General features: G+C 46.0%; 1 protein-coding gene across 2 annotated transcripts in view; it reads right to left on the reverse strand.

The window, feature by feature from the left end:
* Positions 1-356: 356 nt before the first annotated feature.
* Hdac1 (histone deacetylase 1) overlaps positions 357-26,855 on the reverse strand; it is a 31,775-nt gene continuing 5,276 nt past the window's right edge. Inside the window, exons 4-13 of one of the 2 annotated variants that reach the window (XM_077689929.1) lie at positions 24,247-24,321; positions 21,029-21,167; positions 20,539-20,680; positions 18,246-18,338; positions 16,994-17,243; positions 11,903-12,011; positions 11,478-11,536; positions 8,311-8,724; positions 4,833-4,893; positions 357-977 (exon numbers count right to left, since the gene is read on the reverse strand). In XM_077689929.1, coding sequence (XP_077546055.1) covers positions 4,838-4,893; positions 8,311-8,724; positions 11,478-11,536; positions 11,903-12,011; positions 16,994-17,243; positions 18,246-18,338; positions 20,539-20,680; positions 21,029-21,167; positions 24,247-24,321 — 1,337 coding nt within the window. In that variant the 3' untranslated portion in view covers positions 357-977; positions 4,833-4,837. Of the gene's footprint in view, positions 981-4,832; positions 4,894-8,310; positions 8,725-11,477; positions 11,537-11,902; positions 12,012-16,993; positions 17,244-18,245; positions 18,339-20,538; positions 20,681-21,028; positions 21,168-24,246; positions 24,322-26,855 lie in introns of both variants that reach the window. The other variant, XM_077689928.1, reaches the window with a different exon arrangement.

Consider the following 26,855-nt stretch of genomic DNA (forward strand, 5'->3'; position numbering starts at 1 on the left):
GTTCTGTGCAGTTTCTCGTATTGGGTAACAATGGTTTTTAAGCCTGTGGATCATGAATTAGTAAGTCCTCTAGAAATGTCATGAGGTGAGCGCCGCCTAACTTATGTGCATTCCATGTAGTACATATACATTTCTGAATGGATGACCAGCAAAGGACACAACTCTGTGTTACCTATCATCTCAAGCGACATCATCACAATAAAACTAATCAACGTCTCTGTCTTAAAAGCCTGGATCCACAAGCTCAGGGTAGAGATGATAATCAGAGTCCGTAGCTCTCCGTCGCTTCATTTCCACCCGCACATTGGTGCAGAGCGCAATATCACACACCGACAAACAAAAACACCAGACCCAAATTCCATTCCAAAAAATTTTTTAATAATCATGACAAATGCGGGGGTATTTCGGAAACTATTGAAGACTCGTCGACATCTTTCAGCTGTATAGTACTGTAGATCCATTTTTCGAGCCCGGCACTGCGCCTAAATGCTCACACGGACCATTAAAATGAGAAAAAAATGTCGAACAAAAAAAGAAAGAAAACGAAAAAAAAGGGGGGCACACAGGGGAGAGGGGTTTAGATGAACGAGTTGAACACTTTGTACACATGGGGAAGGGTGAAAGGTCGCAGCTCGACCCGAGGGGGGTCATAGGGAAGAGGAGAAATAATGCCTCTCTTGGATGAGGAGTGACAGAACACACCTAACACTGGGGGAGAGAAACAAGGTAGAGCTATGAAGCACACAAGAGGCAGGAGGTGACGATAAAAACTACTTTTTTGTTGTTGTTGTTTCGTGTCTTTTCATAAAGTGTGATAAATATGACATTTCCCCCTTCCCACCGTAGCGTGCGACAACTCCAGCCCTGTTAGGTCTCTGGGCGCAGCAGCTATTGCCCACATGAAGTCTTGTAATAAAATGCGTTCTTCCTTTCTGGATGCGTGAAGAGGAAGCCGTGAGAGGAAGAAGTCGTGCCACCTCCTAATGGGGGAAAAAAAGAGAAAAGAAACAAAAACTTACAGCCCTTCCACTACAGCGGAGTTGGAAGACAGTGAAGTTGTACTCATGAATAACGATATATTGAGTTACGTATGACGACTTGCTTCCTTGGAATAAATGGCTCTTAAAACAATTTATTTTAGTTTGCAAGTAAACTCTGTGAAACCTGCCAGTCTTCCTCCTTTTTTCCCCACTGATTTAAAATAGGCCATTATTTTTTGAGCGAGTCAATTAGTTCCCTAGATGATTAGAGATAATTAGTCATTTTTGAAGGAACAAAAGACAAAACAGTGCTGGTCATAGAACTGCAATCTTTGTATTTTCCTATACTAGGAACCCTGGTGAGTGCAATAAGAGAATCGGTTTTTTGATGCACCACTTGGAACTAATTTTACAGCTCATTAAACTTTGGTGTTTGAAATGGGCATTTGAAATGGTTCCTTGCCACTGGTGCCACCAAAGTTTAATAAGCTGTAAAATTAGTTCCAAGCAATGCATAAAAAAATCGATTCTTTTATTGCACTCACCAGGGTTCATAGTGTTGGAAAATGTAGATAACTTTTATGACTAATGCTGTTTTGTCTATTGTTCGTCCAAAAATGACTAATCCCTAATTATCTTGGTAAATAATTGACTGACTCAAAAAATAATGGCATATTTGAAATCAGTGGAAAAAAGGCAGCAAGACTGACAAGCTTCACGGTGTTCACTTAACCATAAAGGAAGCTGTTTAAAGAGCAGTGTCCCCCCTTAATTTGTTTCTGGGTCTCTTCCACAGAACAGTTACAGCCGTTTTCTGTAACGAAGCTCCCTCTGAAGACGGCCATAGAGTCACCTTAGCAGCCAATTGTAACTTGTTTCGGGATACTTTCGATAGAACAGGAGTTGTGGCTGTTTTCTATTTGTTTATTGAACTCCACTCCCTCCGTAGAAGGCCACATGTAGACAACAGCCAGCAATTGTTAACAGCTACAACTTCACCGTGAAAGAATATTTATGACAAGTAAATAGAACTTGGCGTAACATTACAGTTGCCTTAGCAGTCAATTTCAGTATAACACAGTGGAACCCCGATAATACGACTTTCAAGGAACTGTGCGAAGGCATTGTATGACGGAGAAGCCGCATTACCAGGGTACGGGTAAATGCTGCCTAGTAGGCGGTCTAATGCGACAGGTGGGCTAAAAACTTGCTAAATTTTTATATTCAGCACGTTCCCGCGTAATTTGCGAACCCGCAACTGAAATCCTGAGTTTCTAAAAAGAAACTAAAAAGAAAATGAAATGTGACGCAAAATCTGCAGCGCAAGGAGCATAATTTGTGGGATGGCGGCTTCCTTGTCGGTGTCCTGGGCGAGCGGTGTCCTGCTAGAAGGTCGCTTCAGGAAAAGTGCGACAACTTTGGTTTTGCTCCGTGGCGTGTACGGCAGATGGTTGCGTTTCGACAAGCTCGGCTTGTGCAACGCTAGAGGTAGAATTTGTAGCTTGAACCACGAATGCGTTCCGCTTCCCGCTGGCCTTTCTCTTTGCATCAAATCAGTCGGCGTCCATGCCATTCCCTGTCGGCGTCGCTACGACGCAGCATACGCCAACCGTCAGCGGTGCTGGTTAGTGCCATGATGCACTACTAGGCTTCACCTCTTGTAGACAGCAGCACCATCCACGTTTCTCCCGTGTTCATTGTACTGGCGTCATTTCCGTGACGGATATGACATCATCAAAATCTTGGTGTATCTGGGAATACAACACTTTCGTGTTAAAAAATGCCTATTTTCTGCATTTCAAACTTCAAATTGGCGGTCCGCTGGCCACCTGGACTTCTCGCGGTTAGTGCATTGGCACTCTGCTGCTGCCTGGGGCCGTCAAAAGTAAAGCTCCCGCTGGCCTGCTTGAGTCTGTTCCACAAATGGTCGTGCCCATTGCAAACTGTCTACTTCTGCACATCAAGCAGTGCCAAACGGGGGTTAAAAAATAAAGGTTGGGACAAGGCGGCGAAGCGGCGTAGGTGGGAAAAACGCCGGTTTATCCCCGCCAGCGTTCGTCGTATGAAGCAGACCGTAGGCACTGGAGCGATGTATAGTTGTGGTGTTTTAATGCATTGTGTCTACGTGGAGTTTGCCAGGACTGCGGTGATCTGTCGTAAGAAGCGAGTCGTCGTTAAACCGGGGGACACATATAATCGGGGTTCCACTATTTTGAAGATACAGTGTAGACCATTCATAACGTAACCGCTTATAGTGCGGGACCGGATATAACGCGGGTTTTTGCGACCACCGGTTTGCCTCCCATAGAACTTAATGCATAAGCATACCGCTTAAGATGCGGTTGGCCGAAGCACAATACCGTTTATAGTGCGGTTTTTCGGCGGGTCTGCTGATAGATCGGCGCAGCTGAGGCATCGTTTTAGGGTAGCAAAAGAAAAAAGAAAGGATGAAATCGGCCATCTGACGCAGCGTGCACCCCTTGCCCTCCTCTAACGTAGACACCCAAAGAAAAAAAAAATAGGCACCCTTTAGTTCGTGCGTACCTGATAACCACAACTGACCTTGCTTGATGCACCTCGGGAGATAGCGACAGACTCCCCATCCGCGCGCGGCAAGTTGATTTTATTAATCGTGAACCGCATGGCCCGTTTTCGAGCACGAATCGTGCACATCAACGTTGCGCGTTTTTTTTTTTTCGTGCTCGTATCGACGATTCCGCGCTCGCGGTGGCTTCTTCGTGTGGCAGTGGGAGGAGCCTGACGACTTGCACCAATGGGGAGACGTGTACCTAATGGCGGGAGATTCGAAGCGCTCCAAGCCGGTTAGCCGCGCGAGCCGCACCAGAGATGTTTAGGCTTACCACCGCGGTATTTTTTGATGGGCGCTTTCACAAGCAGCGTGGATGGTAGTTTATATTCCACTTTTCACCCACATTATTAGCTCTTTTCTTGCATGAGCATCTTCGCTTGCACCCCGTGCGGCATTTCAGCGAGCGGTTAGAAGCGGTCGCTGGAACTTACTGGAACTGCCTGCACCGCTTCACGGCCAGTGCCGACGCCATGTTGCCGCCTCTTACCGCGTCGCCCACACCACGCCAGTTGTATCCGCGCTGGCGTGCACTGCACGTTTTCACGATACCAAATCTACCACGCGGTTCACGCTTTAGAACGTTGTTGCAGATAAGCCACCGCTCTTTCCCTTTCCGGACATTTGAGCCGCGCGAAGCCGCAGACTTCCACCACCAGTACGTTGCGCTGATAAGCAGCCGCCTTCGGCATCGTGAACACAAGGTGGGATAAAAAAAAAAAAAAAATCCCGCTGGCGTTCATATCACGTCTTCGGCATCTGTTCATAGACTCTAAAAACGCAGCCATGGTCTTTCAAAACAAACACAACGGAAGTTAAAGCCGCGCTCGCCGTTTGTGAGACTGCGCTTTTGCCCTGCAGCAGCGGCTGATGTTAAAAATAATACGAAATATAGACCGTGCCTTCGTTTTTAAGTGCTGTGCGTTTGAGTGATGATAAATATAGGTTGACTTGAGAGATAGGTGGCGATGTGGTTGAATTCGCGCGTGTTTTGGTTATAGTGCGGTACCGCTTATAGTGCGGATTTTTGCGGCTCCCGCGACATACGTTATAAGCGGTCTACACTGTACCTATGTTAGATCAGAGCATTCTGCACTAGCTCTGGAACGGGCGCATGCTGTTCTGGGTTGACACAACCCGATCGACGCACACAATTCTGGTCAGAGCGTAGTGCCAAACACACTTCTACTGCAAAACACGCTACTGCATTCCCAAAAAACAAAACAGTCGAAAAACATCAGCAAAAAAATTCGCCGAGCACTCACCAGTCTTAGGGCTTTGTGTCCTTATCTGTTGTCGAGGTGTCCATTTTCTTGTCCTCCTTGTCTGCAAAACACAACAAGACAGAAGAACAGTCTGTTGAAGACTCGCACATCGCATTTCACACAACATCAAACTACATTTCGATGTTCAGCTATATTGATGGCTCCTGCACCACCTTGCCTGTCGTTTTAAAATGAGCACCTAGGTCACAGCAATGAGCCACTACTGAGTACACGCACAACGCAAAATCACCCAAGATATGTCCACCCCAGAGTTGACCCCAACATGTCTCCCTTGCTCTCCCCTCCCGCTTTTTTGCAAGTGCTGTAAACAGACTTTTGTCAAATGGCGAGAGATGGTCTTCCCCCCCACAGCACCCACTACGTCCGCCCTCACACTAACGAACTCCGCTTCAACAAAATATTTCCACTTCCCCGTCAGCTAGCCAGAGAATTCAAGCAACAAATCCCTCACCACAACGACCCAATTGCCTGGCTTGTTTTCGCTTGAAATTTTTGCTCAATGGGGCTGGGTTTGAACATTTAACTTCTGATAAAATAAGCATAATGCCAGCCATCTTTATACATTTATGGTGTTTAGTTTCACTGATTTCACCGAAAACGTGTGTAGAGCGCCCACACCAACGCCCATAAACAAAAACAACTCATTTATTGGCATCTGTAAATTCCCAACAGCTCACTCTACACTTAGCAACACCGGCGATGGTTTTGTTGCATTCCTCGAGATTTTCAGTCATCACCAGCACGCACAAGCCGGAAGATAATACAGCGATTTTGGGCGGTTTTTTCAGTAACATCTGCCCAGAACCTACTTCAACAAAGCGTTCTTGGAAATCTCGTGCCTGACGGGGACGTCCGACTTCTCATTAAGCTCGACTCGATTTACGATGGCCAGCTTCACGGCGAAAGGCAAATTTGGCCGCTTCGCAATACCCAGAGCTACTAAATAAGCGTTTATTTGGTGACACTAGTGCTAGCTACCACAGCTACTCCCGAAAAAGCCCGAAAAGCGCATAAGATGCAAACACAACAAAGAAACAAACAAAAAAGCATGGCAGGCAGGCTGGGATCATTTTTTGCAAGGGGCGTTTCGACAGCTCACCCTAATATGGCACAATGGCACAGTTATGATAAGGAGATTAAGGGGAGACGCGGGTCTTGGAATCCCGAAATTTGGCCAAAGAATCGATTTTTAGAAATCGCCATTTTCGGAAAGTAGAGCTATTTTTCTACAGTTAGCAAAATATCCAGACCCAGGAGTACGTATTTGAGCCATAATATCAATTTATAGCACCGACGCCCGCTAAAATCGGCCAAGATTCGACGCGAAAATAGCATTTTTTCGACGACTCGCCCCTCAGGTTCTACATGCGCCACGGCGTCCATCTTGGTCTCATTCGAAAGCGAGTCTTTTCGTTTTCAATTCCCCGCCAAAACCACTCCGTTTCGTCCGTTGGTTGCGAGTAAAACCGGGGTTGAAAAGAGACGGATCGCGCCGCCTAATTGGTTACTGACTGCACGTGACCGCAGGGCGCAACCTCATTGGCTGGGCGCCGTGGGTCGTCTGCTCGGCACTCTCATCACAGGGCAATGGCTCATGTATTCGTCTATGCGAGGACCGGCAAAAGCCCCGCATGGCGTAAAAATAAAGTAAAGATGTCTATCGATAACCGAAAGGAAGAACAGGCATTATTAAAAGCGCCTGAAATACGACTTTCTGCTCCTGTGACGACGACTTATCGCGAGAACGGCGCCGAGACGGAGGTAGGCTTAGCGCCCACGCGGGCTGCCGAGACGATAGTGTAGCGATATGATTACGCCTGCAGGGGCACTAAGGTGCGTCTATCTTTCGATCAGCAGCAAATAGAAAGAAAAGAAATGATAAAGTGGAGATGCCGCATGCCGACGTCGCAAGGGAAGTGTGTTCATTCTGTTATCAACGATGCTGCGGCGGTTCGGGTCACACTCCGGCGCGCGCTTCCTCGTCGGCAGGTTACCATATAGATGAGCGATTTGAGAATCATAAATGTTCGCACTGTGCACAATGTGCGTTGGTGACGTGATATACGAGTAGATTAAACCGAAAACGTGGTTATCCCACCTAGCCAAGCGCATGCACGTTACAGAACAGTGGCGGGCATTCCGTTACCAGCCCCTTCACTGCAACTCACTTCACGCGATGCAAATCCGATTTGATTGCTACAAATGAAGCAGTAACATAACAAAATAGCGTTTACAACTGTGGTGCACGCTCGCCACCTCAGCCCTAGTCGCCAAAGAGAGACGGCGCGATGCCAACAGCATACAAATTGAAGCAACGTTCTGGCTTTGCTTTTGTTTAGTTTTTCTGCCAGGTGCCATCTGTAGACAGAGGATTTCATAATTTTCCCACCAACTGATTTCAGCAAACTTGGTATGCTCGTGTTGAGCGAAACGCGAGCTACATTCTAGAACCTTTCTTTTTTTCATATGCTCAATAGATAAAACTGTCACTTGTAGTAAAACTTCAACTGCGATTTTCTCAGCTTCCCTTTTTTTGCATATGTACCCAGCCTTACAGGGGTTTTGAGGTAGTTTTTTTAAAAGGATTTCTACAAGTGTTATACCGTTGAATTCGGGATAAAATGAACTGCATGCTGAAGCTATTTTAATTGGCTCATTTTGCCTCAAATAAATGTTATGAAAAATAATTAGAGGTCATTAAGTTTTCAGAAAACTGTACTAGGCATAATTAGATTAATTCTATCCAATCAACTATCTTTACAGGAATATAAATAGCTTCAGCATGCATGGCAGGTCTTAAGCTACACATCCATACCATTTATTTTAAGAAAAATTGAATAAAAAGTTCCTTAAAGGCCCGTAAGAATTTACTTAATTAGGCTCCAGTGTTTTCTTTATAACTAAAAAAATAATTCTACCACTTGAAAACTAATTACATATTTGAAATGAGGAAGACAAAACACATATGCACAGTGATTTTCATTATCACAGACCAATTAATAAAAAAGTTCATTTCAAGACCCACGTCTCCCCTTAAGGGGAGAGAGAAGCGAAGGCCCCGAGGGAAAGCCAACGTGGGGGGCACTACTGTGGTATGTGGCCTTCGATATATCAGTTGTCGCTGGTATTTTTGTTCGATATAAGCGCAGTTATTGCTATATATTTTCATTGTAAATGTACCGTGTCCAGCAATAGTTTGATATAAAGGATAATTCGATGCAAACGGGTTCAATATAGTCAGATTCGACTGTAGCAGGGTTTGATTGTAGCCGTGGAATATCTGCAGTGAGTCCGACACTGTAAATCACACAGCCCCACCCACTACCTGGTTGGTCGCCCACACCCGTGGCGTTTGGTGTAATTGAGCAAGTGCACTCACATTCCAGTGCAAAGTTTTGCAAATTTTGCATGAAACTCTGGTCCCCCCCCCCCCCTCCTCACACACACACACACTCACCGTCGCTGTCCTTCTTCAGAGCCTGTGGGCCGTCCCCGATGCCACCTTTTGCATCTCCGCCCCCCCCAGACGGCGATGTGCGGGCCTCGTCGTCGCCCCCTGTAGGTGAGGGGGCTGCCGCTCCCCCTGTGGGGGTTGCAGCCGCGTTGGCCCCCGGCGTCGTGGCCGCTCCCCCCGAGCCGCCCCCGTGGGAGGACTGCTGGGAAGCGGGAGGAGGGGGAGCGGCCAAGCCCTTGCGGTGCTTCTTGGGCCGGTGGGAGCGGTTGTCGCGGCGCCCGTCGCCCTCGTCCTCCGAGTCGGAGAACTCCTCGTCGCAGGCCACGCGCTTCTCCGAGGCCCGGATGCTGATGCGCTCGTCCGGGTTTACCTTGTCCTCGTCCTCGCTCTCCTGGTCCATGGCGTCCTCCGGAATGGCTAATGCACCACAGGGGACGGGGGAGGGAGAGAAGACAACGGTTACGACAACCACTCCGGACATTAGGCGAGTACGAGAGCTTCTTGAGACCATAGCTGACCAACATTGCTCTAATTTTGATTTGCTCAACCCAGGAGGGAATATGGTGTCAACAAGCCTCTGGCCTTCACTGTAACGTTACAACCATTACTGGGATATCCGGTGACGACCGGCTCCAAACACGGGCGAGTACAGGAGCTTCTCGAAGCAGTAGCTCACCTAATGTTACTCGGGTTTCAATTTGTCTTACTGGGTGGAGAAAATGCTACGGACAACAAATTTTAGGCCTTTATTCGAAGACTGGAAACATTACCGGGATTGCGATTACATACTGTGTCTCTTTCTCAAATTGGGAGAGCATAATTCCACTTCTCTAAAGGAACCATGAAGACAAAATACAACATGGTTTAATTTGGAACAACTAGTTGGGTAACTCATCCACGTCCATTCCAGCCACAAAAGATGTTTCTTTAACCAAAAAGTTGCAGCAGACCCCCCCCCCCCCCAAAAAAAATGAAATTGCAAACTAGTGACACAATACAGGCCAACACTAAAAGAGCAGATATCAGTGTGTTAACAGCACGTTAGCATTTAAAGGGACACTCAAGTGATTTCTAGACAATGCGGGATTACTAGCGCAAATTGTAAAATTGTAGTCTCTAGGCCATGTTTCGGCCACTCTCGCTGCGTTTACGCGACTTTATAAAGGAGAAAAATCAATTCGTAAACACTGTCCTCCTCTCTCTGCATCCTTCATGACGACTTCCTATGATGTTTTGAAACACGTTCGAACAGATGGCTTGGCTTGACTGTACTACTGCGTGGCTCACCGACTCTTAATCAGAATTAGTCAGCCCAGTGTTTAGTGGACTGGCCCTGGGTGGGTTGTCGCAATTCGATCGCTCGTTCGAAACTAAGCCACGACACGATCGTGTGTGGAAGAATGTCGCTTTAATTTGTTACTTAGTAGACTGTATCAAGCACTAAGTCCAAGTCGCTCCACACAAGCGCACATCGACTACGTGGTGAACTAGCACAGCGGTCAGCAGCCCGACCACACATCTGTGGGCGCCTTTCTGCCTAAGGAATGCAGTCAGTTGAGATGAGATATTCGTGAGAATTTGGGGGAAACTTGCTGCACAAGTGTTGTTCAAAAAATAGTCCCCTAACGTGCTGGGAATGCTAAACCTAAATAAAAATGTAAGCAGGCTATATGATATATACTTTATATTTCCGTGCCTCGCAGCACTGTGCTTATGGCCGAGCAGTCTGGAGCGTTAGGTGCATAGTTTTGAAATTCTCATCCCTAGTAGTGCATGTTTTTTTTTAGCTTGATTTATTGTTCTCGGGCAATGTTTCCTATACTGAACTCACCATTTTTGCGCTGTAAAGTTCATTGCTCTACGAGCAAGTTCGCAGAACACACGCAGACTAACACTGACGCACTAGCGAGTTCTCGTTGGCATGCTGTTGCCACAAGCACTGACTGCTTGCCGGCAGTGGGTGCAGTCTCGAATCAGCCGACCCTTAACCTGGAGCAAATATGCTTCTTATGATACAGGCATGAGCCAGGTAAGCTCCAAAAATGGGGAAAAAGCACATCGTAGTTGGGCGTCTCCGGTGACGTGGAAGGCATTCATCCACTGCGTAGGCCTCGGCTAGTGATTGCTATGATTCCAAGACGCCCTGGTAGGCTTATCTGATGCATTTTACAGCCGACAATATGGCAGAAGCGTGGTATGCCAGTTATTGAGATACTGAGAATGCCCATCCAACGACAACGTTGCATGCCAAGCATGTTGTTTCACAGAACCGAAACCCAAACTGGTTTGCATTCGAATTTTAGACCTCATCCAATCAACACTGCATCTCATATGCGCGTCACTGCTGTTACTTGTCGCGGCCGCTGCTAATGTCGCATGGTAGTTTTTCTTCTTTGAGGCTTTATAAAATAAATACCACCTTGTTGCTCAGATAAGCGATGAAAAGTGTGTTGATTTGAGCCAGTCCACACAATGCAAGCAAAAACAGGAGCTTGACAAATTCATTTCAGCGTCCCTTTCAGTAATACGCAAAAATGGCATGATCTCATAGTCACGGTTTAAATGCAAAGTCATGCACATACTTGGCAGCCACCAACCGTACAAACAAGATTCTGCTACAACAGAGACTCTGGCATTGAGTGGCTGGGGTGCCACCACTGCTGCATCTGGCTTTCCCCTAACATCTCAATTATTTGTATGAAGTCTGGGATGAAATTTGTATCATTGTCATCGGGACATAGTGACCGAACTTGTGTTCTGTCTCGGTGGCCCTTTTAAAGCCCCTCTTCTCCCGCTAGAGGAACGCCATCCCAATCCTGTTCCCTGCTGTTTTACCTCTCGTAAAGAGCAGATTTGCCCTCTCTTGTCATGAGGTCATTCCTTACGTAAGCTATGAGCAAGATGACAACCTTGCTCCTAAAATAAGCGTAGTACAGGATGAAACCACACTGTCCCCCCTATCATAGCCAGAAGCTTCAGATTAGTTTACCAGCTTACTATCAGTTCAACGAGAGGACAGTGAAAGAGCCGACGCAGCTGACAGCTGTTGAAAGTGCAAAAACGAAGACATGTTTTTAAAATTACGTTTCTTATGGCTCTTTCTCCCCTTTCCCTTCCTGTGGATGCGGCACCAAAAGAGAGAACACAACAAAGTCACTCCGAAAACTCACGTTGCATTTGGACGCCAGGAGCATGGGGGAGCATACGAAGATTTTCAAAGAGCCGAGTTCTGGAAGAGAGAGAGAGAGAGGCAGAGCGCATTGACGTTCGTTTAAAATCTCCCGAAGAAATGTGCTATACTTGAACAAGTTCTCAGCTAAGTTCTCCCACACAGCAGCCTACAAAGGCAAGGTTCACCAAATTACAACTGTACACAGCCCCGATTACACAAAGTTCCCAAACAGGCCGAAGAAAGTCGTACAACTACAACCTTTCAAAGTCTTTCTGTGACCCTTAAAAAGCACATAAGGGCTCACTTCAGCCAAGGCTGGTTTTCAGTGTGCTTTAGCTCCCCCAGTTGAAGTTGCATACAGGGAGAGCAGCAGAAGATGCAAGATACAAAACGTTACGCTAGAAACACTACAAACAGGCGTACCTGATCTTCTCGAGGTACTCCGGGGTGTTCTGGTTGGCCATGTTGGAGGGGCTGATGTGCAGCTTGAAGTCGGGCCCAAAGTACTCAAAGTAGTCGTTGTACGGGAGCTCTGCACAAACGGGGGTGGAAGCAGAAGTTGTCACCTGAACAGCCAAGACCTCGCAGAGTAGCAGAGAACCCAACAGGTATTGCTAAGCGATAGCTGCTCTATACTGGCACACGAGACGTGGGCAAAACACAAGGCGACAACTCAGTGTCCACTTCCGCATGTTGCTGCAGTTTAAGGGGGCACACAGGTCTTTGATCAAAAACTTTACTTTTAGTTATGATCATACAAATTTGGGGGCATATGTTGTTTTTTGTCTAAAACGACTACGTTCAATTTATTTTGATTTCCATATTTATTTCTTGAGAGCATTTCTAAATAATAATAATAAAAAAACTGCTGGAGGGATGCATCTGAACAAGGTACCACCAGTGAACTGTACACAAATCAAGGAGTGCAATAAGACTAACAGCATCATTATATCTTGTCTGTAGCAGAAGTTACGACCGTTTGAAGTTTGGGTTTGAAAGGCAAAACCAGATTTTCTGGTTGCCACATTTCAAGGCCAAACTTGCAATGGTCATAACTTCTGCTACAGACCTGATAGAATGATAATGTTAGTCTTATTGCACTCCTTGATTTGTGTACAGTTCACTGGTGGTACCTTGTTCAGATGCATCACTCCAGCACTTGTTTTTTAGAAATGCTGTCAAGAAATCAAATATTAAAATCTAAATAAAAATGAATATAGTCATTTTACACAAAAACAGATTTTATATCTACAATCAGAATGAAAAACCACATTTGGCTCCAAGTTTTCATCATCATAACTGTAAAAATAAAGTTTTTGATCGAAGACCTGTAAGGCTACTGAAGTACACCATTTGTCAAAATTTTTTAGGCCAATCCTCAGCCTTCTCGACCACAACTTTAATAAATGTGACAAAATTATTTTGTGACGGTAAGAAAGAAAGGTGTTTTCTCTAGCTTTCTGGCGTAAAAAGTTTCAGCCTCGGTTGCCGATGTGCGCTTGTACACAATTTTTTGCGGCCTGTTCACTTTCGGCTTGGCCTAGAAAATTTTGACAAAGGCTGTACCTGTAAAAAGAAATTCAGATTAGAGAAGGTATTTTGGAGTATTTGGCAAGCTGCTTCCAATGCCACCCGCTTTGTGCAAACTTCAGGGAATCAAGTGGCCGATCAATCAAATCAAACGACCAGTGCTACCACCCACTTGTTTCAGGGCTGAGCATCTGTGACGCGACTGACACCAGTTCATGTCACTTTCGATAAGAAACAGAACTGAGAGTCCTTAAAAGAGTTCAGGAGGTCCTTGAGTCTCTGCGGATTGCATCATTTGGATGCTGGAACGCGCCTAGCGTAGATACTGCTGCTTTGCCACATTACGAAGGCGCCGTCAGTCCTGATGTCACTGCTGCCCCAAATGGCATGCAATCTGAAAGGTTTTCGTTATTTATGGATTTCTTTGCTTTGCTGCCGAATAGGAGTAAGGCACGTCACAGAAAAATGAGTTCACGTTACCAAAGACCGGTTATTTCACATAAGAGAGAAAAAAATTAAAGCCGTTCCACTCAATGTGAAAGCTGTCGGAAGTGTAGAGCAGTGATTCGCCATAATGGCTTTTCCTCGTACTGCTACCACCCCATTCAAACTTCCCGCCTCCGCAGTGCTCGCGCTCCCCCTGCCTGAAACTGCGCCAGCGGGAGTTCTGTTCTCTTTGTGCTTTTTCTCCCCGCATGTGCCGGCGTTGCACTGCCACTTTTTGCGTTTACTATTGCAAAAACCAACCAAACGGGCGCCCTTAACTAAAGGAACGCAGGTACTGCCTGTTAGTTACAAATATTTTCCCTCAAAAGTACCTATACTTTTCTTTGCGCTAAACAAAGGAAATATGTATGACAAGCGCCAGCGTTTCACGAGTTTCGAACACTTGTGACTATATAAACCGTTTGACTTTCGAAGCCTCTGGGGTACGCCACGAACAACAGCGTTACCCCGGGACGCCACCTTGGTGCTCTATATACTTGGGTCGAGCGATCGAGCTAGGACGACAAGGCGAGCGCCTAAAGTGCTCTGCACTTAAAAGTATGTCCTTCTTGGTGGGGCTCTTCGATTTAGTTTTGGACTCACTGCAGATCATCTGCGGTTGGTCTGAGGATAGCCCATGCCACAGAAATATACGTAAAAAATGAATGCCGGATTGTTTCTTGGGAAGTCACTGGTAAGGCCGGGACTAATGACTTTAATGAGATGCTGACTTGTGGAAATTTGGACAGCTGTGGCTTCTTTCTTGCAACAATCCCATCCTTTTCCCCCATTAAAATTTCCACTCCAGTATTATATTACTTCAAAAATGACTTCACTGTTCAACCATAGAGAAAATTTAGGCAGCATGCAAAACTTAATTTACTTTACCATATCCATTTTAAGAAGAAAACTGGCATTAATCCTGATGCCTTTGTGTTTACGCCACAATTTATTTAAAAATGATGCGTCTACAGCTGGAAAATTCGAGAAACATCTTGTCGCACAAACACGTTTAAAGGGACAGACAACCGATTTTTGTCGCGTATATGTTCTCTAGCTCATATGAAAGCCAGCGTTTTATATAGCCCGATAACCACAAGCAATTTCTAAACAAACTGGCGGAAATAATTTTAATTTGGCAGCAAACTTCCTGAAATCGGAAGGGTGGCGGTTCGTAGTGTCGAAACTTGACACTACAATATGTGTCCCTGTCACGTGACCTGCAAACCTAGCAGCTACTGTAACTGCTGAAACGTTTATTTACGTACTGAAAACCTTTTAACACAAGTATTATACAAGGTTAAATTGCATATGTATTTCTAAACATTATTCTGAAACTTTTAAAGAAACGCCGCCTGCTGTCCCTGGGTGCTTCTCAGCATGCCTCTCAGTGTGGCTAACTGAGCCTCCATGCCCGGAATCAACAGCAGCGTTCAGTAAACAGACCCAGCGAAGGAGCTTTGACGATTCTGCCTGAGTCAGGGGCGTTTGTTCTGCCAAAATATTTTATTTCAGTTTCCAAATACGCCAACGGCAGCTTAAAAAAAAAAAAGAAACGTTGCGCCCGGGGAAAATCGAACTTCCCGCCTCCACGTGAAGCCAGATTCTACCTATCGTCTATCCCAACAGATGGCGCATTCGTGCAAAATAGACCCTTGCATTAAAAAAAACACATAAAGGAACAGGAAAGCCTGCGATTCAAACTTTTTTAGCTGGGAACAAGTTTTTAAATATCGTTTTTTATTTCGCATACAGACAAAAGTATGTTGCTGAGCTACTCCATGTCATGGTTGCCAGCATTAGTTTTGGGAGGGACACATACGGCTCGTAGATCAAAAAATTCGATTTAAAAAGTTCTAGAGCGTTATCAGCAAAACCGTTTCTCGTCAAGGTGCTTTAAGTGATGCCCTTTAATTTGGGATAGAGAATATATACTCGACAAAAATCGGTTGTCTGCCCCTATAAGGATTTGTTTTTCCCTCACTTTATCACTATACAGTCAAACCCGACTATAGCGAACACGTTCACATCAAATAATGCCGTATATCAAACTATTTCTGGTCACGGTATATTTGCAGTGAGAATATACAGCAAGAATTATGCCTACATCGAACGAAAATACCAGCGACTCCTGATATATCAAATGCATAATGCCGCAGGAATGCCCCAAGTGACGCGTTCTTAGCCTGCCATCTACATGCATCAAAATGCAGTCGAACCCAATTATATCAAACCCGCTTACATCGAATTGTCCTTTATATCAAACTATTTCTGGTCACAGTATGTTTACGGTGAAAATATACAGCAAAAACTATACTTATATTGTACAAAAACAGCAGTGACAACCGCTATATCGAAAGAAAAATGCCGCGAAGTGCCCCCCCAAGTTGGCTTTCCCTCGGAGTGGAGGAGAAATTTTACAAGTGGTTTAGCCCGGCTGCTCATAGGCAGAAAGCGGCTCTTTCCCCTCCCTCAACTCGCTCTTTCCCTATCGCGACTGTGCCATTGCACCGTGTAGGCTGAGCCGTCAACACCCCCGCCCCTGCAAAAAATGATCCCGGCCCGCCTACAATGCCTTTTTTCGTTCGTTTTGTTTCCGTCATTAGCAGTTTGTGGACTTTTTCGGAAATGTAGCTGTGGTGGCTAGCCCTGGTGTCACTAAAATAAAGGCATATTTATTGGCCATAGCTAGCGCAAAACGGCCAAATTTCCCTTTTGTCGTGAAACTCGCAATCATAAATCGAGTCGAACTTGGTGAGAAGTCAGATGACCCCATCAGGCATGAGATTCCCAAGAGCACCTTGTTGAAGTAGGTTCTGGGCAGTGTTACTGAAAAAACCGTCCGAAATTTCTTCATATCTTCTGGCTTGTGCGCGCCGGTGATGAGTGAAAATCATGAGGGGTGCAACGAAGCCACCCCCGGTGTTGTCGAAGTGAGGACTGGGCTGTTGGAATTTCCGGACGTCATTGCCAAATCAATGGTCGACAAAGTTTGTGACTGTGAATCATGGTGTTGCGACCATGGGAGAGTTTGCAGGGCTACGTCGCCGACACCATACTGAGAGCCCGTGAAAGTGGGTGCAACGAGGAAAGCAACGACAATCCTTTGCCCACAACCTCAGCAGTGACTGGTGCACCCCCACTAGTCCGGTGCTTCTTCGCAAATGTCAAAGATTGTGGCCTCAGCTTCTACAACTCTTTAGACAACGCGCAGAAGTGCGCACTGTCTCAGGCAGCGAGGTTGTTCGAGCAGAAGAAGATACAGGACTATTTCATGCGAAAGTAAGGCAGTTTCACCAATAAAGTGTTTTTAAAAACGCCATGTTTTTATGGTGTCCAGTTCCTTAGCTTGCTTATATCGAATGATCCCCTCTATCGGACTGATAGGTGCTTTTTTGCGAATGTGATATAACAGGGTTTGAGTGTACTTCTGAGCTTCCCTCCTGCTACAATAACGTCTTCACGGCGCCGCATGAAAGCCGCAAACAATAAAGGTACCGTTGGCGATGTCGACGCCCAGTGCGACGGCCGTTTCGTAGGTCCAGCAGCGGGCCACGTTGCGGATGGTGTAGCCTCCGCCTCCGAGCTGCAGCAGCGGCAGGTTGTATCGGCGCACAAAGTCGGCGCACTTGCCGTGGCCCTTGAGGGTCAGGTTGAAGCAGCCCAGCCGGTCGCCCGACAGCGAGTCCGCCCCGCACTGGAGCACCACCGCGCTCGGCTGGTACATCTCCATCACCTTCGAGATGAGCTGGGCGGGAAGAGAAGAGGGGCATCGGAAAAACGTTCTCGGGCTGCACGAGCGATGCTGGATGTGAAGGGGCCATGAAGACAAAGCACGACTTTGGTTCATTAAAAAAAAAAAAAAAGATTAGTCTTGATAACAATAATACTGATTTTATCGCAAACTTTAGCTGATTGAGCGAGATATTAACAAAAGCAGATGAAGCAGTGGCGACAGCCTAGCCAATTTCTGGCAATTTTGGTTAGACGTCACACAATCATGTTTGTGTGACGTCTGTGCGACGTGTGGTGGCTGTGGTCGGACAGCCACCGCAAATGACTTCATATTTGAGAATACTTGCCAACTGCCCCCCCCCCCCCCCCCCCCGAGTCCACATTATTTCTACACTGGGCATCTTTTCAGACACTCACACTGCCTGACAAATTAATGAAACAACAAAGGATATCTCCACAGGTGAAAGCAGGAGTAAAAAAAAAAAAAAGTTGTTTTAATCAATATGAAAGCTGTCGGAAGTGCAGAGCAGTGATTCGCCATAATGGGCTGTAGCGCCTGCTACCACCCCATGCAATTGAAATTTCCCGCCTTCACAGCGCTCGCGTGCCCCCTGCCCAAAACTACGCCAGCGGCAGTTCTGTTCTTTTTGTGCTTGCTTTTCCTCCCACACGTGCTGGCGTTGCACTGCCACTGTTTTTGCTTACTGTCATAATACCCAACCCAACGAGCGTTCTGAACTAAATGAACACGGGCGGTGCTGGTTCGTTACGTATATTTTGCTCAAATGTACTTGCAGTTTTTTTTGCGTTAAACAATGGGGAGATGTATGACAAGCGCGAGCGGTTCACAACTTGCGAATGCTTACGGCTATATAAACCGCTTGGCTTTCGAAGCCTGTGGGTTATGCCGCGATGACGGAACGCCGTGTGGCTCTACCTGGGTCCAGTGAGCGAGCTACGACAAGGCGAGTCCCTAGAGTGGCCTGCACTTAAAAAAATTGCTCGTGTCACTCACCGGTTGGAAGATGCTCTCGTAGGAGTCGTCGTCAATGCCGTCTCTCAAGGGAAAGTTGACGGCGTAGTATTTGCCCTTTCCTGCACCAATGTCCTGGGGGAGAAAAAAGGGAAATGGAAGTGAGGCACCAACGAAGACAGACAGAGATCGGGAGAGAGAATGCGTGGTTGTCCGTTGCTAACACTGTGCATTTTTTAAGTCTCCCAAACACTTTTGGCACCTCAATTAGTCACACACTATCCCTAAGGTTAGCACTGCATGACATGAATCCAAACTTTTTTTAATTTCAGCTACAACATACAAGCCTAAAAAGGGCCATGCAGACAAAACACAAGTTTGTTTTCTTCGAAAGATTTCATGTTTTACAGTGCCCCTAGAGCTTGTCCGGCAGCAAATGATGCCATCTTCACAGAGAAATTAATCAATTTAGGCTAAAATTTTCATTCTATCGCCAAATCGTGTTTTTGTGACAGCGCGTCATTAGGCTCTGCTGCCTTGCTTCCTGTCAGTCTTCCCAGATGGCGCTACTCTAGTCACCCAAGACCATTGCCTGCCGTTGCATTGTTTTTGACTTATTTGCTCCTGGCTGGTTTTTGTTATGGTAGAAAGTAATCGTTTCGTGAAATATGGGGTATGCTTGACAAACAGGGTACCGAAAGGTAACTCCAAAGCGGCGGACTGCCGTGCAGCTAAAACAAGCATAGTGCGCCCAGTACCAAGAGCAGTTGACGTCGGTTTTTCTATATTTACATGTATTTTCGTTAACTTTCATTGGTTACCCTACCATTCTTACTGCTGTACGATCAATATGCATTACATTTAAGCGCAAACAGCTCGTTCGGCAAGCTTATAAGCCCTGTCTAATTTGCGTTTGCTTTTGCCGGCCTGAGCCAATCGCACAGCTGGCAGATATGACACCATTGCATTCGTATTGAATTGCTCTAGCAGGTGATGCTATTTGTGCAACCCTAGTATTGATGACAAAATTGCAATATCCAGCTACAGCCATGCAGTTTTTTTGTTTTGAGATATCCCTCTCCTCCTTACGGGGTCTTTTTTATCTTGCAGTTGAGCTATGATGATAAGACTGGTATCATTGCATTCGTATTGAATTGCTCTAGCAGGTGTACCAGTCTTATCATCATAACTCAACTGCAAGATAAAAAAAAGCACCCCGTAAGGGGGAGAGGGATCCCTCAAAACTAAAAACTGCGGGGCCGTAGCTGGATATTGCAATTTTGTGATCAACACTAGGGTTGTACAAATAGCATCACCTTCTAGAGCAATTCAATATGAATGCAATGATTATCACGAATTTATCACGTCCAAGTCCATGATGACAAATTTCGTGCCACTTTCCAAGCTTTCGCTCGCTGGTTCTCTGTCCAAAAGTTTGAACTAGCGCTCTGTCGCCGACTGCGACGCCAAACGCTTCTTCACATCCTCTGCATGTTTAGCACGCTCGGCAGATTCACCAGCGGTGTAATACACGGTGTCGATGCGGTCCTGAATGGCACTCAAGGAGCCAGATGACGGTTCGCTGATGCCTGAAGCACTGCAACCTGCCATGGCCGGAGATTCTGAAAAATCTTCTGTGTCAGACGCAACGGCGATGTTGTCCCCGCATTCCAGTAGCGTTTCTGCAGCTTCCTGTACGCTTGACGCGTAGTTTTTTTGATGCGAACATCTCCCGGCATTGTAGCACGAAAAAAAAAAAAAAAAAAAAAAAACGTTGCACCAAGTTGCAGCAGCAGAGAGAAAAAGACACGATGAGGTAAACTACCGTGGAGGCAAACACGAGGAAAAAAAACAAAAATACAAATGCAAAAGGCGCCGTGTTCGCCGCGCCGCCCAATCAGAGACGCGATACAAGGGGCTCGTCTTATGCGCATGCGGTCTGGCCAATCAAGGGCTTGTAAGTGACCGTTCGAAAAACGGCGAGAGCGAGGGCCCTCGCCATGCTATGCTATTTTGAGATATCGCAAGATACGCACAAAGAAACGACCTTCAAAACGCGTCCAAGATGGCTGCCGCCAGTCGCCTCCTTCGCGCGTGGCGCGCGCGCGAAGTTCAAGCATTTCTTTCCTGATTTTCGACAATTTGGGGTCGCCGTCATGTTTACAAAGTTGATTTTTGGAAACTTTTCGATTGAATTCAGCGGTGAAACTTTTAGAGTAGGTTCTTGAAGTTACAAAGGCTTCAAAAATGTATTTTTCTCAAAACACGTTTTTTCGCGATTTTTGGCCATTCTAAGACCTGCGTCTCCCCTTAAAAGTGCAGCAAGCGCTCTCACCCTGAGATCGCCCGTGCCGGGGAAGTACTCCCCGTACTTGTGGAACGAGCACGTCATGACCCGGTCCGTCGTGTAGAAGGCCTCCTCGACGCCGTCACCGTGGTGGATGTCAATGTCAATGTAGAGCACCCGCTGGTGGTACCTGCAAGATTACCACCATCATCATGATGACACCGATAAAAGCAGCGCAACCTCCCTCCATCATGGCCACCCCGAAATGCTTCCAGTGTAGGCTTTCCAAACCGAATAGCCCCAAATCTTCATCACTTCAATGAGCTGCTCACCCATCATATCATCACGCTCACAAACAAATGTTCCGATGATAATGATGATGCCCGCCACAGGATCGTAACTGCTCCCCGCAGCTCCCCAAAATGTCACCTCCCCAAGTAAGCTAGCCATACAGCATGTATGTCTTGCATTCAGGCAGTTCAGATATTTCTTTTTCTCTGCGTGCATCCAATGTCCACGCAGTAGCATCGCGACTCACTTGAGCAGCTCGAGGATGGCCAGTACGATGTCGTTGACGTAACAGAAGCCGGAGGCCTCAGACTTCTTGGCGTGGTGGAGACCGCCGGCCCAGTTGACGGCAATGTCGGTCGCCTGCTTGTTCAGCTTCACCGCCCCCGCTGTTAGGAGGGAACCGAAAAAGGATTTATTGATTTCTAGGGTTTAATGCACTGACGCAATGCAGGCGATGTGGGGCGCCATAGTGCAGGTCTCCGGATTAATTTTGACCACCTGGGGATCTTTAAAGGGACCCTGCAACACTTTCGATAAAAGCTTTCACTCTTTCCTTCGCGTCTGGAAGCACTGCAAAAGCTACAGTTATCGCCAGCATGGAGGGGCACGGCGTGATTTGCTCGTCGCAGCAGATACGACTTCCGTTTCTGCTTCGTTTTTCTGGCTTTCTTTTTAATGTGGCTATCCAAAAGCATTCATTGCTGCAACTGAAGGAAAACCGGCCAACAGCCGCTACATGGCCCCAGTGACGCAATTCGGGCCGTCGAAGAACGTCAAGACCGGGAAAGAGAGAAAAATCTTTTGAGCGAGTTTGCAAGTTATCTGACGGGCATAGAGCGGTTTTTTGGCTGAGGTACTTTGTGACTCCCTAATCTAATTACTGGGTGGGGTGGGTGACTACGGTCTTCAAGCATTTAAGATTTCAAAAAAAGTTGAAAAAAAGTGCTGCAGGGTCTCTTTAACGTGCGCCGAAATCTCGTACACACGGGTGTTTTTGCTCTTCGCCTCCATTAGAAAAGCGGCCAACAAAGTCGGGAATTGAACCCGCGACCTCGGGCTCAGCAGGAAGCACCTTAGCCATGGAGCCACCGCGGCGGGTGAACCCACAAAGGAGATGGCCGCGGGAGGTCGTCGTTAAAGGGGCCGTGAAGAAAAATACGACTTTGTTTAATTCAAAAGGCTTGGTGTTTTACAGTGCCCCCAGCGCTTGTCCAGCAGCAAACAATGCTTTATTCACCGAGAAATTAAACAATTTAAGCCAAAATACCAATTCTCCCGCTCCGTCGTGTGTTTCTCAACGTCACTAATGATGTGTCCAGGGCAGCCACCTAAAACTAAAGATAGCATAGTGACTGTGGTTGTCACCATCTCGCAGATGCCCTTTTTATTGCCTTGTTTATTGTCAGCGTTCCTAGATGGCGCTGCAATACTGCTCGAGGACTGCTGTTCGCTCTTAGCTTTCTGACCGCATTTGTGTACCTCCTGTATTTTTGTTACAGTTGATATTAATCGTTTCGTGAAATATCAGGTAGGACTCGACAAACCAGGTCACGGAAGTGGTCGTGCTCCTTATGTCAGTTGGCCAGCATCGTGTCAGACAAGCCCTACACACCCAACAGCTGTGCCAGGTAGCGTTGGCCGGCGAAGTGCCGCACTAATTTCTTCTATGTTTACGCGTTCGTTCGTAACTTTCATTATTTACCCCACCGCTCTTGCTGCTATAAATAGGATGTGCACTAAGTTTAAGCGCAAATAGCTTGTTGTGTAAGCTTATAATCCGTCTAATTTGCATTGGATTTTGTCAGCGTCCACTAACTGCAACGAGCTGTCCATTATAGGTCATAGGTTTAGTGTGGAGAACAGCTAGGGAGTCGCATGCCTATTCTTTTTTTTCCTCATTATACAGCTTATTTCAGTGAAGTTTCCATTAAAAGTGGTGGCAGTGTTATTCTGACGAGGAAATCTTACTAAGGAACCAAACTTGCATTTTGTTTCTGGCGCCTTCACAGGACAGAGTCCCTCATCCCATTTCGTACTGTGTTGCAGTAACTTGGTCGTTAGCCAAGAGGAAATAACTTCGCTTGCATAGGTTGCAGATGCAGTTAAATTCGTCAGCTGAGGCTGCGCTTCACGAAGCAATACTTTTTACAACTTTCAAGTGTTAAAAGTTTGGTAGACTGATTGATAATGGTATACCGCAGGGTTCGCACAGGCTTCAAAAGCAAAAATTGAAGGGTTTTCAAGGACTTTCAAGGACCAGAAAACACATTTTTAAGGTCCCCATCTTATGTTCTATCTGGGATTATTTATAGCTTTTTCAACACAATGCAACAGTCTTTTATCGAACAATACCTAAGCACAATATTGCACATTTAGATAGTCACTAACAGGTACATGACTGCTCCTCCAGCTTTATTTTTTATTTCATGGTTGGTATTTAGAGGGTTTTTTTCGTGTTGTTTTGCTCAGGCTGTTTGATTTCAAAACTTCGTTAATGTTGCCTGCATCTCCTGCTTTGTCAGCAAGAGTATCAGTTGAAACTGAATCAGCAAGTGTTGCTGTAAGGCAGGACGAACTATGTACACGTCCACCATTTGCACGTAAAAGCAAACACCGATGGAGCGTATGAGGCACAGCAAACATGCAATGAGCAAACGTCCACAGACTAGATGCAAGATAGAGAACAGAAGCTGGCTTTTACTGGCTTGTATCGTGACATGGATTGGATTGTGAAAAGCCTGCTCCCAATGTTGCCTCGTAATAATGAAAATCCACAAAACTTTTTGAAATTTCAAGCAATACACTGCAGCTTGATTACGTTTCTTTAGATTTGTTAACACCTAAAATCCACGACAAATGCTTTAGAATTCTTGTGAAAAGACAGGGCCATTGATTCTCTCCATAAAAATCAAGGATATTTAAGGACCATTTAAAAATTGCAGGACTTTCCAGGCCTTGAAATTGACACTTCTGAATTCAAGGGTTTTCAAGGTTTTCAAGGACCTGTGCGAACCCTGTATACCCTTTATATCGGGGTGATAACGTGTGACATCACACTAAAAAAGCTAATGTGTCCCCGTTAGCCTACTCTTTACATTTTTCTGCTGCTCTTGGCAGCAGGCTAAAATTAAATCTTGCCAGTTACAACTGGTAGCTGTCCTATCTGTCCTTCACCAGCATTCCGATATTCTTTTATCTACCTCCACAGCCTCAGTTTTCTTCCTTTTTATCACCTTGAAACCCCAGAGCTCCAAAAAGCCAAATAGTATTTCAAATATGTGGATTTAGGTGTGTACGATCACATTCCGATACAATGCGTAGAACTGTTTTTATATTCCCTTGCCCCGTCACATTTTTATGTATACTTTCTTACAAGGCTCTTTGTTCTCAAGCAACGCGCCCTTGAAGTTATCGTAGAAATTTTCCTAACTAATAACAAATTTGTAATAAATAAGCTGAACTCACCGACAGAGCCGCCCGTTGAAAGTTGGCAAAACTCGTAGAGGCCATCGAAAACTGGACAGTCCTCCCCAACATTGACTGCAGGAAAAAGATGAGTTTTTCATTACACAATCCCTAAACTGTAGCCTTTACCTTGCAATTAAAAGTTGCCGTTGCAAGAAGGTGCAGTTGAAAATAAAGAATGCGGCGATGAGAGCTTTTTTTTGGGGACTGATGTTGGTTAAAAGCACAGCGCTTCGTGAGGTAGAACCTTAGCCGTAAGTTTTACAAGAGGTTGGAGAATTTTGTCCGCAATGAAATCTCTCAATAACTTCCCTCAACTTAAAAAAGAGAAAGAATGCGGCTCAGTTATGATAAAGGTTGATTGACTCCTATTGTACTCCGCATTCCTGCTCATTTAAACTTCAACCGACTATTTGCAGTCAACAGCCTCAAGAGTCGCCACAGCCTTTTCCATCTGAAACTAGACACACTCGAACTTGGCACTGAGAAATGCAGAAAAGTGCTGACTGGCGAGGACTGCCAAGAAAGTGAGTTTACTTTGGAGTAAAAACTTTCGTCTCCTATGTCAAGCAAGGCCTATGCCAACACATTCAAGAAGCCCAGTGCATGACTGGGTCACCTTTCAGTTTACAGTTTTCAAACACAACTATCATTTCAGGACCAAAGGCACACTATCCACAGATAGCAATATTTCGTTCCAAGATATCGTTACAAGCACGGCACTTCCGGTGGGATGCGTAATGTTAATTAAACATGTACGCCACGCCCCACCTCTAAAACCCAACCTCAAAGGTCCTACCGGCGTCAAATGAAACGCGAACACGAAAATATGAACCAGAACGTGCAAAATTGAAAAATACTGTTCGTAGAGTTCATATAATGGCACGCTATTGGTATGTTTGGAAATCCACTTCTCCCAACTTTGTTTTTGCAACTAAGCCACGCGTCATTTTGGCTTGCATGGAAATAAATTGTGCTATTTGTGTGTTCAGGTTCATATTTTCGAGTTCGCGTTTCATGTGACGCCGATAGTACCAAACCACTCTTCTATACAAACCAAATGCGCAGGATTGAGCTAAGAGAACATTTTGCGGTAAAAAAAAATAAAAGAACACGTTTCAGGAAAAAAAAAAAAAAAAAAAAGGGACTCTGCTGGGTTCCAATCCAAGGCGTTCGCTACAAAACCCGCAGTTATGCCCCCAAGTTACTGAGGCCGAACAGCGGAGTTCTTTTAGCAGTTGCTTAAAGGGGCCATGCAGACAAAATACAAGTTTGCGTTATTCGAAAGATTTTGCATATTATAGTGCCCCCAGCGCTTGTCCGGAAGCAAATGATGCCGCAATCACTGAAAAATTAATCAATTTAGGTTTAAATTTTTATTCTCCTGCCAAATAATGTTTTCTCGTGATGTCTGCCATGAAGACACAAGGGCGGGTATTCAAACAAACTTCCAGTGCGTCATGAGGCTCTGCAGCCTTCCTTACCGTCATTCCTCCCATATAGTGCTACCAAACTTAGCCGTCGATCGTTGTACGCCGTTGCTATGCTTTTGACCGTATTTGCACCTGCTTTCTCTTTCTAACTGTTGAAAGTAATCGTTTCGTGAAACATGGGGTATCCTCGACAAACAGGTTTACATAAGACAACGTCGCTTATGCCAGTCAGCCAGTGTGTTGTAAGAAAACTTCAAAGTGGCAGACTGCTGTGCAGCTAAAACAAGCATAGTGCACGCAGTACCAACAGCCATGCGCATCGGTACTTCTATGCTTACGTGTATTTTCCCAACTTCCATCATTTACCGCACCATTCTTACTGCTGTAAAATGAATATGCACTACATCTAAGTGCAAATACAGTTAAACCTCGATATAACGAAGTCGTAAAAATCGGCACTATGCTTCGTTATAATGAAATTTCGTTGCATCGAAATTCGGTACCTGCCAAAGCAATCACTCCTTTATTTCCTCTGGAAGTAGTACGTGACCTTCTTTCACCCGCACCCGCTTGTCGCTGGCATCCACGCTGATGCACAGAAGAGCCGTGTACGCAGCTTACTCTGCTTACCGCCGTGGCACCCATTCCCTTTCAGTGCTAGCATCCTATTCGGCAGCATCTGATAAAAAAATCCTGTTTCGTCCGCATTGTAGACTTCCGATGGCTGGTATCGCGTCAATATTTTCGGCATTTCCTTCTCCAGCCAAGTAGCGGCTTCAGGCGCGTCGGCCGATGTTGACCGACTACATTTTGCAGAGCTGAGAATCACGTCCTTAGCTTTTAAAATTGTTGACAGCGTACTTTGTGATATCACGAATCGAGCTGCAACGTCTCTCTTCTTTTTCCCTTTCGAAACGGCTTCCAGGATCGCCGCTTTTTGCTCAAGCGAAATAGCTTTCCGCTTACAGCCCCTCATGGCGGCGTCGCACGTGGGAAACAAAAGCGGCGAGAGAACGCACCAGACGATGCGAAGGCACGAGAAAGAGGGAGGCCACTTTGGGTGCTTTGGGTCGCAGCAAAGGAGCATGGGGGGAGGAGGTATGCAGCGTCGCGGCGGCTCGGCCGAATCCTGCACCGGGTGAACGACCGACTCGCGGAAACGGCGTAGGCGTTGCT

The sequence above is a fragment of the Haemaphysalis longicornis genome, unplaced genomic scaffold (assembly GCF_048455015.1).
Source record: "Haemaphysalis longicornis isolate Haplotype H1 unplaced genomic scaffold, Haemaphysalis longicornis Haplotype H1 scaffold_10, whole genome shotgun sequence".
Taxonomy (NCBI): Eukaryota; Metazoa; Arthropoda; class Arachnida; order Ixodida; family Ixodidae; genus Haemaphysalis; species Haemaphysalis longicornis.